We start from the raw sequence: 15,182 nt of genomic DNA, 5'->3' as shown, positions 1-15,182 counted from the left end.
AAATGGGCCATAATAAACAAACAGCGCTAAAGATGTGATGTCATTATGCCACCGTACCAAATAGCCCAGATGTCCCTTCTATTGCAGAAAATTGGTGTTATTTTGTACAGTCAGTCCGAGTTCTTTGAAAGGCCAAAGTGAAAGCTTCTAACCACCAGGATGGTCCAAAGAGAATAACTGCTTTTTATTCCACAGCTGTCTTATTTCACACCAAACTTTGCCGAAAATTTATGGTCGCAGACTTTTTCGATTCTAGCTGGAAGCTGTACATAAGTACCATCTACTTATTCTACACAGCTTGCGAACAGTACACCAAATATTTAGATCTGAAAACGTTGGTTGAGAGCATACTGACATCAACATTTGTATCAAAGTTCTGTATAGTATTATAAAGAGTACACGGCTTGTTAACTTATGCCCCGAAATCCGTCCGTTGGGCAGCAAAGGGTAAAACAGATTCACAAGGTTGACAAGCTGCATCGGTGGTCTTCTTTGTTTTAATAAAAGGGGATGTTCATCGTGTAAGTATAAAGTGTAAATGAATTCTCGTTAGCTTAACTCGATTATCAATGTTTTTGGAGCATCATTCTTGCAAAGTTACGCTTAAATAAGCAGTTTTCAAAAAGCCTGCATTTTTTTCTGGTTCCTTGCAATTGTTGCACGAGTAAAAGCAGACGCGCGGAATTAGCTGCTACATCAATTTTTATCTAAAGGCCATCCACTAATTATTTCTTGCAAATTTGGACACTAAAAAATCGGTTTCTCAATGGGCAACATTGTATGTATGCTTAATTGCTTATGTGATCATCAACTTGCAGCTGAGCCTCGTGACGTGGTCGACCTGAAGCTGGCAGCCATAGGTACTGACTACTTCACCCTGAATTGGACACGACCGAGAGGTTGTTTCGACTCTTACTTGATTGACTTCATCAACGAGAACCACAGAAGCGGCGCACGTCGACAATACCGGTTCGGCACGTGCCGCAACTCCATCATTGGCCCGGAACAGACCAGCATCACTTGCAAAAAGCTCAAGGCGTGCACTAAAGTGAGCGTGAGAGTTCGTACAGCGCAGGACCGACCTTCTACACTTACCTCTCCTGGTGTAATGCAGAAGGGAATACTCATCCCCGGAGGAGGTAGGAGACATTTTCTTTATTTCCAAGCAATGACGACATTGCTCAAGTTGGCATTGCGGCACGAAAACAAATCTCACCACCAAGACAGTACATGTCCCCAGGCAGATAGCATTGTCCGTAACCCCAGAATCTCCTTCTTAGATGCCTGTATTTGAAAATTTCAAGGCACTCTGAAATCTAAAGTCTGACGAAAACTCGTCTGGTCGGGTAGAAGATTCATGTATGAAGAAAAAAAAAGGAACGCCGACCAAAAGGTTGTTGTCTAAAACGAAGACGTTTCGGCTTCCATACGGAAGCCATACGGAAGGCTTCCGTATGGAAGCCGAAACGTGTTCGTTTTAAACAACAACCTTTTGGTCGGCGTTCCATTTTTTTTTCTTCATACATCAAGGCACTCTGAACGGTAAAGTGTCTCTTACCTGCCATCTCAGAACTCAGATTCATGATGACAGACCGTATGGCTTCCGTATGGAAGCCGAAACGTTTTCGTTTTAAACAACAACCTTTTGGTCGGAGAAGGAAACCAGCGCAAAAGACGAAGACACAGGAACAAGGAACACAGGACCAGCGTTGTCCTGTGTTCCTTGTTCCTGTGTCTTCGTCTTTTGCGCTGGTTTTCTTCTTCAACCTTTTGGTCGGCGTTCCTTTTTTTTCCTTCATACATCAAGGCACTCTGAATGGTAAAGTGTCTCTTATCTGCCATCTCAGAACTCAGATTCATGATGACAAAATATATACTGCTATATGAAATGTAGCGATAGCTAAGACACGTGGCTGACCCAACCCAAGCAGTTTGAACTGCTCAAACTTGCATGATAGTTTTCTTCTGCTGGCTCAGTCTGCAGTGGTATTATTTGGCAAAGGTCCATTTCTGGTGTGAAACTAAGCAAGTAGCATTCTCATAATGAACGCCGCTCGAAACTCACCCTTCGCTGTATTGAGACAATAACAACGGCTCCAATAGGGCTGAAAGCGTAGAAGTTACCACGGTCTAAGGAAAGCTGATATCCTTCACCACTTCGCTACCTTCGGCCCGCCGCGATCACTCAGTGGTTACGGCCTAGTGGTCTGGTCATCCGCTTCGGCTGCGGGAGGTGGTTGGTTAGAAACCCACCGCCGGACACCCACCGGTAAAAATGGGTACAAGCCAACCCCGGCCCGGCGCCCGGCTTCTTCAGGGGTGTGTACTTGGAGGAGGCTCCGCATACCCCGCAGCCCCTCATTGGGACAACTCAGCCTGCAAAGGGGGTTCGTGTGTCATTCCCAAGTGAAGGGTTCGACTCAAGGCACGTAAGCTCTAACCAGCGTCAAGTTCAACACTAAGGTGCTTCGTCAGAAGCGATTCAGAGTATCACTGCGGTCCTGGGCAAGTCAGGTTTTTCGGGCTGTCCGACTTCGTGAGAAAAAAAAAAGAGCCACAAATGGGCTTCTACCATACGAGGTGGATTTAACGTTGCTTGACGGCAGAACTTATCTCTGATCCGTCAAGGAAACTGTGGTCAAGACCCTTTTCCCAAGCATCTCACCCAAGGAAGCAGAGCGCCAGGCCTGAGGAAATCTTGTACCCATTCGAGAACCGGTGGGCACCCGTTGGCACTGAGGATCGAACCCAGCACCTCCCGAATGCAATGCGGATGCTCTACTACAAGGCCAGCGCTGGGTTGGCCTTAGGTGGCCGGGACGGTCGAATTTTGAGAAAGCCAAAGTTCTATAGGCCCATGTACTGTGTGCGATGTCAGTGCACGTTAAAGAACCCTAGGTGCACGTTAAAGAACCCCAGAAAAAACTGCCCATTGTGAAGTTGCAGATCGCCTTCGAAAACAGCAAAATGAAATATTCGCAACCAGATGTCATGTACATTGTTTTTTTTTTGCGTGTCTAGAAAGAAAGGCTGCCAAATAAAAAAAAACCTCTTCCGCGTGATAGCAATACTGCTGGAGAGCACATTGACCCACTCTCTAGAAGCAAAACCTTATCACCTCCGGAGCTTCATCTATGACGAGATTCTGCGCTTGCGGTGGTTGCGAGATACACCTGCTCTACCTAAGACTTTCCACAACTTATAAAATAAGCTTTTTGAGTACGGTGCTTATTTCGTCACAGCATTTTGAGCGGTTTAGTACGTCAGAATAGTTAACTATTCTGTCATATTGAAGCCGCCTGCTAATTAGGACATATTTCTGTATTCTAATGTACCGCACCACTGACGATGCTCCGCCAAGAAAACTTCTAACTGAAAAAGCATTAAACTTAAAATTTCTGGAAATCCTGAGGTAAAACACCGTGTATACGGCAGCAGCCGATGACATATCGGTGGAAGCCATTTGAAATCAGCAATTGGCGAACGCTACTTAGCGAAACCACACGAGAATTTTTATTCAATGCTTAAGAGGTCTCTTTATAGGCGCTTTATAAGGGTTGTATATATCAATTTATATGGTCTTTATAAGAGCTTTATAAATTGTGCGCGGCATATAGGAAGGAAAAAAACATACAATCAAATAATCTCTTTGGAGCGTGTTAAATCTACAAAAAATTCCATCAAGAACACGCACATGTAATGAGGTCAGGAAATAGTGATGTACAAGTGATGCACCAAGTTTTCGTCAAAGGCGGTTCCAGCAGCAGAGTAGTCGGAGGGGAGAATGACGAAGAAAATGTATTTGTGTGGGCAATGGCCGTGTGGATGCGAAATTATAAGGTTTTCGTCGTAGGTTCGAATAAAAAACTTGAGAAACAATCATAAACTAGCAATGTGACGACGATGATGTATGCAGATTGGACTTTAGTTTTAAAGATGATATGCTGATATCGGAAAAATATGACTGAGAAGTGAATCTAGTGGCCCTGTTCTCATCTGCTTCAGTCAATCAAACGACGCATACGGTTGTTTCTGAGACCAGAAAGGGGATACCTATAATATTAAGCAAACTAATGATTCGGGGTAGACCGCAAATTTCAGGTTCTCTTAGATCATGAACGGCAGTTTGCAATTATTACCGGTACTCGCCCGGTACTTACCGGTACTCGCCTACGGGGCATAAACGTAGAAGCAAACGAAAGGGTACAATGCAGTAGGCTATAGAAACCAAAACTATTTATAGGGAAAAACTATTCCATCCCTAGCAAACTTAACCTTATGGGAAGGTAGGGTGCATCTCGGTCTCCAGAAATTTGGAAGGTTCCTCTCTTACGTAAAAAGTTTAGCCCTCAAATGTTACAGTATTCCCTTCCATCGTTGCTTAACTATGTGCAAAGTCATTCTATCAATTTAGAAAATATTAGCATGCCGACATGAAAATGCAATATTCTTAATTGATTATGTTATCTTCAGTTCATGCAGTGGCTTTGCACACCTACATACTGTATGAAACTTGTCCTTAAATTTAGCACTATATATGTAAATACGTTGTACAACCGTTGTATGCCTTGTACATAGGGGCTTGAACCTCGTCAAGTGAACTATTTCTCACCTTTGTTCGAGCTCCTGCAGCTTTTATGGTAATAAATCAAATCAAATCAAGCCAAAATGATAGGTGTGACGTTAAGAGACCGCAAGCGGGCAGAATGTGTAAGGAAACAAATGCGGGTCAGTTGCATCCTAGTCGGCATCAGGAGGAAGAAATGGGCTTGGTCAGGGCATGTAATGCGAAGGCTTGAGAACCGCTAGTCCTTAACGGTAACGGAGTGGATTCCAGAGAAGGCAAGCGTAGCAGGGAGCGGCAGAAGGTTAGGTAGGCGGACGTTATTAAGAAGTTTGCCGCCATAGGGTGGGCGAAGCTGGCAAAGGGCAGGGTTAATTGTAGAGACATAGGAAAGGCCTTTGCCCTGCAGTGGGTGTAGTCAGGCTGATGATCACAGTGATGATGATAATGATTCGTAGTAGCGGGTTCACATGCTTTCACGGTAGAGATAAAGTTTTCTGAATGTAGAGCGTTTTTGGTGAGGGATGATATATGCGAAATGTGTATATCTCACGTATGTTGATTGCAAAGATGAACAGCAAGATATTTAACCTTTGCATAGGTCGATAGGAACGTCATAGATGGGGTTGTGGACAAGAGGAAGATTATATGGCAACAATTCAAGGGCACATATTTGCATTTGCTTACATTAAATCGAATTATACTGAAGTTGCTTCCTTTCTGTGCATGATTGAGGTCTTCATGTACGAAGTATTGATCAAAGGTGTCAGTGAATTAGTTACAGTTAAGAAACTCGTCGGCAGACTTCTGAATATGGGTATCGAATTTCTGAGGAATGTCGTAATTTCTGAAACACGTCGGCATAGAACATCGCCATACGTGATTTTTAAGGTAAGAAATCCGTTTGCAGTGTGATAGACGCATAGATGACTGATAGCATCGTTTCGTTTCCTGGTGTGCCTAAGCACCAGAAATGCTTCTACACGAATACAGACACACCCCACAACTGTACCGTTGTTTTGCTTATTTCCACTCCTTATCCTCGCTGACGCGAAATTCTATGCTATACACCGTCCGTGGTATAGTCACTTTCTTGCAGCCTTAGCTCTCCGTGTCATCCCTGAAAGTTCTCCAGGATACAGTGTGACACTTGATTTATGGCATAGCTCTAGAGACGAGCGCCCTTTCACTGTTCAAGCCACACTACGTTCTTGGCTGCATAGCGGTCAGTGCTAGTTAAAAATAAAGCAAACGCACCGTAGCTGTCTCGCAACAGGTCGACACATGGACATTTCGGTAAGAAAAAGAATTATTAAAGGAGTAGAAGATACAAAGATAAAAAGAAACCCAAGGAATATGACGCAATTGTGTGTTGAATGATGCAATTAACAACGCCTGCCTCTAATCATGCAGAAGCGTCTCTCTTAGTAGAAGACTGTGATGCGCATGAAAGCTAAGAATCAGCTGTGCGTCTATTGCACAGCATTAGATTCTCAAGGCCTGCCGATGACAGGCGGCTAAATATTGTGACGGTACCCGTGGATAAAAATCTCTAGTTGTATTGCTCACTTCCGTTCGCAACCTACTGCTTTAGAAAGTGGAGGGAGCTGCATTTCTGCTACACGTTAACGGCTGCTGACGCATATCACAAAGCCACTCCCAGGACAGATCTTCGTAGGGCATCGAGCTCTGTAGATGGGCGGATTTTGTCCTTTGAGGGCGTGTAGTTGGGCTGTTAAGTAGCACTCCGATTATGTGGCAGTTCTTTTTTTTTTAATTAAAGCAATCTAAGCAACAGGTACAAGCATTTCATTCTGCGGCGATTCAAGACGGTTTACAACTTCTGGAAGCAACTTCTTTCCGAAGGCAACAATTAAAAAGTTAGCTAATTATGCCTCACCATATAGCTAACTTTGTAGAACGAAAGAAGAAATACTGGCGACCAGACCCCACGAACGTCAAGAAAACTCTGTTTGGTATCAGTCGCCTAAGAGACAACGCCTTTTTAATGCGTGATTAGATATAGCTGGAACAACAAGCACACAATTTTCATCTTTCAGGCGCCTTGTTTCTAGAATCTCCTGTGCGATAGTGTCGTGAATGAATCTTTCAGTGTCCACGTCAGACAAAACCTGCAGATACTGACGCTGAAATTGTATTCCTCATTTTTGTATCGCCTCGACTAATAGAAAATGCGAAAAATGTTGTTAGGTATAAAATGCTAAGAGTCCTTAAAGAAATAGCGTTTGAGCAGGCAACGTCTTCTTATAACTTCCGGAGAATTAAACACCGGTTTTGATTATCACTTTTATAAATTGCATAATTTGTACATATTAAACCTTTCTACGGCTTACACGAAATACTTTAAATTTGTATGTTTAAAAAATTAACGCGAAAAGAACTAGAAATCTGTTGAGAACACCAGCCGTGTCTGCACAATAAATATATCCAAGGTCGATGCAGCATAGCTTCTGCCTGCTGATATTTTTTTAAACTGCTGCTAGAGTATGTATATAACAGGCATGGCTTGGAACTGATCAGCCGTGTCAATTAAGGTCATTAGCTTTATAAAATCACGCAGTTCTCACATTGTGCTTTGTGCACATAAGGACGTGCTATCCCATGATAACTGAGTTAAATTCCAGTTCTACGGGCAGTAAGACGTGGGAAACTGCTCACAATGCATTTAAACGCACAACGTTTGAGTGAAGGGACAGTGACTACCTCCTTGTTACCGCCTCCTTATTGAAGGTTGTCAAATATCGACTACTTTGATTAAACGTTAGCAATTGAAACAGTGACCTCAAGCTTTTAGCATACATCTACAATTTTTCTTACGCAATTTGCATATCCTAATAGCTGTAATTACTCCTTTGATAGTTTGCACATCGGTACATCAGTTTTAGGAGTTAGGACCTTTACCATCGCTTATTTACATTAATGCCTTGATTTGACCACATCAATTCTTCTCAGTCAATTTTAATGATGACTGCATAATTTACGGAATAAATTCTTTAAATTTCAACTCCATCCAAATTCATTTGGCCACCAACAAAATATCCGACTGAATCTATATCTGAAAACTGCAAATTTATCTTAATAAGTGCTAACCAAAGAGAACTCCCAGTAATACCACTTTTGTTTCCACTCACGTTTTAAACTACCAAACAGGGCTTCCCACTAGAACAAGGAAGGTCCTGCAGATAATTACGTGTTTACATAGCCGGTATGCTACCCTACCAAATGCGCGTAACCCGATTGTCAGCGTTTCCACTCGCGTGATTAGATATTTAAGGCATAATTTTTTTATAGCACCTTCCTCCGTAAAACTGTTGATTTAAATATGCGTGCCCGGTATGGAAAACCTGTTTTAAATATCGCTTGCGAGTTTTATAGTAAGCAAAATTGCAGCGCGTGGTATAGACTTAGTAACTTCTCTCGTTTACTCAGTGTGTCATTAATCAAAGCTAGTTTGAACGTTTTCTGTCTTTTCTTAGCAAGAAAATTGTCTCGAATATGAATACTTGGAAAATTAAATCCTCACAATCACCGTCGTTAAACAAGCCCTTCTACTGAAACATCGCACATTTCGTCTCGCAGATGTCGCATTCATAAAGTATATCTGCCTATTTGTCGATATAACGCGTTTTTTTAAACGTTTATATTTAACAAAACTAACCAATGGACCCACCTCTAAACCTCAAACGCCACAAGAAACTATGCACGGTTGTTCAAATTTGCCATTGAAAATCATGTTTATTCACAGGGACTTCTATTTGGTTATTTCGTCCTAAATTGTTTTTTTCCTCCAGTTGCAATGCCGCGTTAAAGTGTTATATATTAGGATTTCCGTAATTCATTCCACTTCCTTCCGCAGTGTATTCCGGCTTTCAGAGATTCTAGGTGAAAAATAAAGAAATAAATTGATTCTTTTCATTAGATTTTTAAATAAACGCAAGAGATTTATCGACGCATTTCCTGCACAACTTTTCGCCACAGTTTGATTGAATCGAGGCGGAACATAACGTAGCAGATTTCTTCAGGTGTATGTATATTTGATTTTGTCTTCGAGCCCGTGTTTTTGTGCTCTTTACTCTGCGACATACTTGGCAGCGATATTTGCCTTAAGATGAATATACTCTTCTCTCATTCGCCGCTGCTCTAGATGCTTTGAAAGAATTTGTGTAGACTTGAACTTTTTCGAAGTTTGCTTTGCCTTGTTGAGACCGGCGAAAGTGACATCACCTTATGTTGATTCTTTTTTTTTCTCCCCACGCGAAGCTCCCGAAGGTTTCAGCATCAGCGTAAGACGGATAAACCTCAGGTGGGCACGAGTCACCATTGGCGTCTCTAACATCGAGCCATGCACGCTGGGCAACTGCAGCTATATAGTGGAAGGTCTCCGGCACGGCGCACTTCCTTGTGGCCGCGACTTTCTGAAACCATTTTTTATTCAGGTGCCTGTTACCGTTTTTAAACGTTATACCATCCATGTCACGTTAGCAAATCCCCATAACGGGTTGACCTCTACGAGGACGGCCTCTATAGGATAAATTAAGAACGGCAGTAAAATTCTCCCATTCGTTACGCATTATCTAATAATGGAGATGTTAACTGAGGGCCATGGAAGATAATTTTTCCTTTAAAACTCCAATAAATAGCTCACAAGAGATTTCTGGATCTAAAGGATCTACTTAGAGGATGTATAAAATTTTTTCGTTGACTGGTCAGTCAATGAACTAAGAGTAAGTAATGAATTATTTGACTGATTTAATAATTGACTGAAGAATAAAGTTAATTAATGAAGTGTGGGTCGTTGTTTGTGGCATGCCTGTCAAAAGAAATATTTTCTTTAAAGTTGGGTTCCTTGTCCGTAAAGCCCAAAGTGCAGCGTGCAATCATAAGCATGACTTATGCGGTATTAAAAGTAACAGTACAATGTAAAAATTAACATTGGTAGCCACGATAACGACGCAGAGTGAAAGAGAGGGGTGAGCTTTAGCACAAGTAAGAAAATTATCAAAGAATCCTGCGGAACATATACAAGCTTCATTTCTTACCGCTTTTGCAAAAACGAGTACAAAGGTTGGAATGGTCCGCACCCTATTTTCACCTCCGATACCCATCGGTAATATAATACTTTGTACCGGGGCTTGGGGCGCAAAATTTATACGTAAGGGTACAGCAGATGCCAACTGGTTTGATACTATCAGGTAGTCAGGTTTACGCGTTACGCACTGAGAGAAGTGTACCAGCAACTAGCATAAAAAATGCTTTCAAGCCCATAAGCTTTCGCCGTGAGCCCAAGAACGTCCTGTGTTTCTTCCGTAGTCGAGTTCACAATGGAAAACAAAGGTAGAAGAGAGAGTTTTGCGAAAACCTTGAACGCCATTCTTTCAGGAATCAGACTAACATTTCCCACACGTGAAAACGTTATGTCCGTGTCAGGCAGAAGACCCAAATGAATGCTGATTTGCTGAAATTGTTTCGTGAAAATCGCGGATAAAAAGCAGGAGGTGCTTCGAGAAGTGAGGTGCCGAGCGAACTAGAATTACTGTGCGTGAGAAAAAAAAAAGTAAACAAAACAAAAAGTATAATGCTGAAGTTCGAGCTTGTTCACTGGCTGTTTTGTTTTAAATGGCAACTGTAGAGGCTCTAGAATTTGATGATCGCAAAGCGGATAATTATACAAAAATTGCAGGAAACGTTTGCGAAGCATTTTTAGGCTAGGATTGTAAATGGTGCCCAAATTGCGAACTGAAATTTCGAAGGCCTGTGAGCTCTTCCTTAGCACACAGCGCCAAGTTGGGGGCATATGCTGACGTCATATATGATAGCTGTGCGTTTCAACGCAGAAAGTCTTGGCTTGAAGGAAGAAAACCATCGTAAGTGAAGCCAAGGCCCGCCGAGCGTTCTTTGACAGTATTCAGCGATGCACGACAGGGTGAGGTTGAGGGTAACAGAAATAAGAATTTTTTCCTCCGCGACGCAAATCGAGCTTCTCTCCACTACTGCAGTGTTGTAAAAAGGCTGAAATTGAATTGTCGAATGAGTTAAAATATAAACCCTATCGCAAAAAAAAGTTGGAAATGATTTGCCTACAGCGTAGGCAGATTTACATTCTTGAATAACTCAGAATTATCAAAAACTGGTCAAATTCCCCTCTACTAAAAAACACCGCGCGAGAAGTACAGCTATGCATGAAACAAACGAATATCACGTTAACTTTCTAATCACTACTATTCAGGACCTTCCCCTTCTCAACATTGCTTTCATGCAAAAGGCAACAACATAAAGGACTAACATGTATTAGTGTCCCATCATTTTCATGCTGTTCAGTTGTAGTCCTAGAATAGCTTGTCGCAATTTTAATTCCATGTTGGCTACAGAAGTCCCCGTTATTTTGCCTCTTTTGAATTTTGCACAATTTTCTAAAAATTATCACGCATCTTCTAATTACAAAACCTGTAGTTTTCACCCCTTCTCACCCTGTACAAATGTACAACTATAATGTATCTTCTGCTTTTGTCTGCGTTACCTGTTAACATATTTGCGTTCGGCAATTATATAAACCATTGTATTCAAGATATCAGAGTTCAGTGAATAAAAAATGACAAGAAATCAAATGAAGTGCCTGGAATTATTGCAGACTCAATTCCTTCGTCAACCTTTGAATCGCGCAATCGTAATGCCTTTTTATAAGCAGAAACCAGTTTCTCGCTAATAATTATAGCCTTTTGGCTGTTAGAAATGTTTCTCACTCTGAATTCACTTGATGTTTACGTTTATTTTAATCAGCACTGGCATGAATTCAGATGTCATTGAAGTTAGACAAAGATGTTAGAAGTAAACGGTAAGATTTTGGGCCAGATGGTCATTGTTGCGCTTTATTACAGAGGCCTGGAACAAGATTGACGCTCTTAACATTGTCTTTGGAAAAAAATTTCCACCAGGATTCTGTCAAAAATACCTTTAGGGTTAAAAACAGCAGAGATTTTTTGCATAGATATGATAAGCATCGAAGCTTGTTCATACAACCGAAGGCAAGTTGTAGGTGCTAAAAGCAAGTCCTGTTCGTTACTACAGCCTTACGGTGTCCTTCTGGCGTCGTTTTTGGCTATTTAATGTAATTAGAGCATTCTACGAAATAAAAGCCATTTGCTATTCACTGTACAGTTTATTTTTTAACACAAAATCTCAAAAAACCTGTAGAAATTTCTATATATACATATGATAAATAATAAAGAGCAGTGATTTTTGTGCCACTTACAACACCAGTTCCAATAAAACCAGTGGTATCCAAACGTGAAGGAAATCATTGCCATGCACAATGGCTGGTTCAAAGTTTTCCACAGACTTTGTCGGTGCTGTTACATTAAAGAGAACCTTGGCGTTCTCAGCTTGCTAATTAGCCTCTTTGCACTACGCTACGACACAGCGTTCATCCTTGAGCAACTCCTAGACGGCGGTGGAATATGGTGCATGCTACGGACTCCTTCTAAGAGACCTCCAGAAACTGAAAACGACAGTCGCACCTTGTCAACAGATTGCAGACGAATTCTTGGTATATTTTTCAGAAACCCATGCAGCCGTTCTTGAGCACCAAGGAATAACTTTGATCTGTCAGAGCGTTCCTGGAGGCATTGCATTACTGAAGTGCTGAAAGGTAACGTACAGCGTTTGACAAAAATTTAGAGCCCAGGAGGCTTGCTTCTAAGCCACGTTTTGGGGCTACTCTAGCATTTGTGGAAATCCTACCCGTTGGAGGTGGCCGGTCCAAAAATCTTCTTACATGCAGGAAATCTTTATCACTAAGGATGCATTACAAATCACACAGTGTGGCTGTGAACCAAACCCCTTGGAGTCTATACTTTTGACGAAGGGTGTACATTAGGACTAGACGAGTATGACTGGTTTTATTGCGTACCTTACGCATTTTTAAGCTGGTAAGAACAGCCTACAAATAACAATTTTAAGAACTAAATGATGGAATCCTGTTTCATTGAAGCCACTACGCGCACTCAGTGTAGGCGGAGCGCACCACTATTGACGAAAAAGGGATATATTGTGATGGAAGGCCAGGCCGACACGGCAGGACGTTTGTGGATGAAGGCTATGCCGAGACGGCAAGACGGCCGTTCCTGGCGTTTAGTCCAATGGCGGACCCGAGGCGCGTGCCACAGGCGGAGCAGCGGGATGATCATGGTATGTACAAGTGAAACAAGATGATCCCTTGAAGGCTCACACAATCTTCCCGGGCAGGCTTTAGTGTTGAGGCGAGCAAGGTAACGGCATCTGGCCACACAGGATACGAACTGGGCAGGTACTGATGTGTAGGTATGCTCAGGCGTAGAGAAGAAAGAACTGCCTAGAATTGTGGTGCGAGGACGGCCGTAAACGAGGAAGAACGGAGAGTAACCGGTAGTCCGCTGTATTGCTGTATTATAGGCGAAAGTGAAGAACGGCAGAATAGTGCCCCAATTGCAAGATCCGATGTGACGTACATGGAGATCATATCCAATAAGGTGCGATGAAAACGCTCAGTTAGACCGTTAGTCTGGGGATGGTAGCTTGAGGTTGTCGCATGAAGTGTGGATGATGCGTGAGGTACCTCGGCAAAGACTGCCGATAAAAAGGCCTTCCCGCGGTCACTTAGGAGCACCCGAGGAGCACCATGCCGCAATACAATAGATCGCAAAAAGAAATTTGCAGCTTCTTGAGCCGAGCCAGTAGGCACGGGTGCTGTCTCGGCATATCGCGTAAGGTGGTCAACAGCTTTGATGACCCACTGGTCACCTCGATCGGAGAGAGGCAGGGGATCATGTAAGTCGATGCCGACGACATTTAACGGCGTGGCGGGACAGGGAAAGGGTAGTAGGAGGCCAGTGGGTGGAGAAGTCGTCCGTTTGCGACGTTGACACAGGAGGCAGGAAGCGACGTATTTAGCAACGCTGCAGGATAGGTCAGGCCGAAAGAAACGTCGCTTCACGCGATCGTAGGTTTTGTGGAAACCTAGGCGGCCGGCAGTAGCGTCATTGTGGAGGGCCGCCAGGTTATGAGAGCGAAGCACCCATGGCACGACTGGGATCCAGCAGGTTCCATCGGGGCAGTATACGTAGCGGCGTAGGATGCCATCTTCGAGCTTGAAGTTGCGTTGCTGTCGGTGGAGCCGAGCATTGGGTGGGCTCGAAGCGCCGATAAGGCGGTCGATGATGGGACGGCAGTAGGCGTCGGCTAGTTGCTGCGAGCGGAGAGTGTGGTTGTTGTCGGACTGGTAAAAAAAAAACTGCTGTGATGTGCGTCATAGAGAGTCGGCTCTGATCAGAGGAGGAAAGGCATCGCGTAGAAACACAGCAGGCTGATTCCGAAAGTGGGCAGCAAGAAAGCGCGTCTGCGTCCTGGTGTTGGCGAACCGATTTATAAAGGATGTCGAAGCGGTACTCTTGTAGGCGTAGAATCCAACGGCCAAGTCGTCCTGTCAAATTCAGTAGCGAAGACAACCAGCAAACAGCATGGTGATCGGTCACAACTGTGAAGTGGGGACCACATAGGTAAGGGGGGAATTTTTGGACTGCCCAGACGACTGCTAAACATTGCTGCTCGCTAATGGTGTAATTTTTCTCTGATGCAGTCAGGGTCCGGCTGGCGAACGCAATCACTTTCTCACGCGTAGTGGCGTCGCGCTGCAGAAGTACAGCGCCGAGACCGTGACCACTGGCATCAGTATGCAGGATGGTTGGAGCGGTGTCGTTGAAGTGACCAAGGACAGGGTTCGATGTGAGGGCGTGCTTGCGGTTGGTAAAAGCAGTGTGGCACTGGTCAGTCCACACGAAAGTGCTGTGCACTTCAAGTAGCTCGTGAAGTGGAGCAGGAATAGTTGCGAAATTTCTAATAAAACGTCGGAAATAGGACGCGAGGCCGAGAAAGCTGCGCATATCTGCAGTCCGTTGAGGACGAGGAAAAATCAGGACCGCGATGATTTTTTCAGGCTCTGAACGTATGCCGTCGTGGCTAACAAGATGTCCCAAAATTTTAATTTCCTTCTGTTCAAAGGGGCACTTCTTGGTGTTCAGCCGAAGGCCCGCTGAAGTGAGGCACGTGAGAACCTCATTCAGGCGCCTGAAATGGTCTTGAAAAGTTGAAGAAAAGATAACAATGTCATCCAAGTAACACAAGAAGGTTCTCCACTTCAAGCCACGAAATACAGTATCGATCATTCTTTCAAATGTGGCTGGTGCATTGCAGAGGCCAAAGGGCATAAAGTTAAATTCGTAAAGTCTATCCGGAGTTGCTAAAGCAGTTTTTTTTCTTTTTCGGCCTTGTGCATAGGTATTTGCCAATAACCGGAGCCTAGATCTAAGGTCGAGAAATATTCGGCGCCTTGAAGAGAGTCAAGGGCGTCATCAATTCGTTGCATCGGATTGATATCTTTTCGGGTATTTTTGTTGAGCGCATGGCAGTCAACACAAACTTGTACCGAGCCATCTTTTTTTTAACCAACACTACTGGTGAGTTCCATGGGCTTGTTGAAGCAAGAACAGTATTGCGGTGTAGCATATCATGAACATTCTCCTCAGTGACATTGCGTTCGGAGAGAGAAACTCGATAAGGCCATCGC

General features: G+C 43.4%; 1 protein-coding gene across 1 annotated transcript in view; it reads left to right on the top strand.

The window, feature by feature from the left end:
- The window catches only part of LOC144103952 (uncharacterized), an 86,399-nt gene extending 75,210 nt beyond the window's left edge, over positions 1-11,189 (top strand). The window contains exons 11-12 of the mRNA XM_077636677.1: positions 819-1,139; positions 8,846-11,189. Coding sequence (XP_077492803.1) covers positions 819-1,139; positions 8,846-9,117 — 593 coding nt within the window. The 3' untranslated portion in view covers positions 9,118-11,189. The remainder of the gene's footprint in view (positions 1-818; positions 1,140-8,845) is intronic.
- The last annotated feature ends 3,993 nt before the right edge of the window (positions 11,190-15,182 follow it).

The sequence above is a fragment of the Amblyomma americanum genome, chromosome 9 (assembly GCF_052857255.1).
Source record: "Amblyomma americanum isolate KBUSLIRL-KWMA chromosome 9, ASM5285725v1, whole genome shotgun sequence".
Taxonomy (NCBI): domain Eukaryota; kingdom Metazoa; phylum Arthropoda; class Arachnida; order Ixodida; family Ixodidae; genus Amblyomma; species Amblyomma americanum.
The sequence above is the reverse complement of the archived record's forward strand: the minus strand, read 5'-3'. Positions and strand labels throughout refer to the sequence as shown.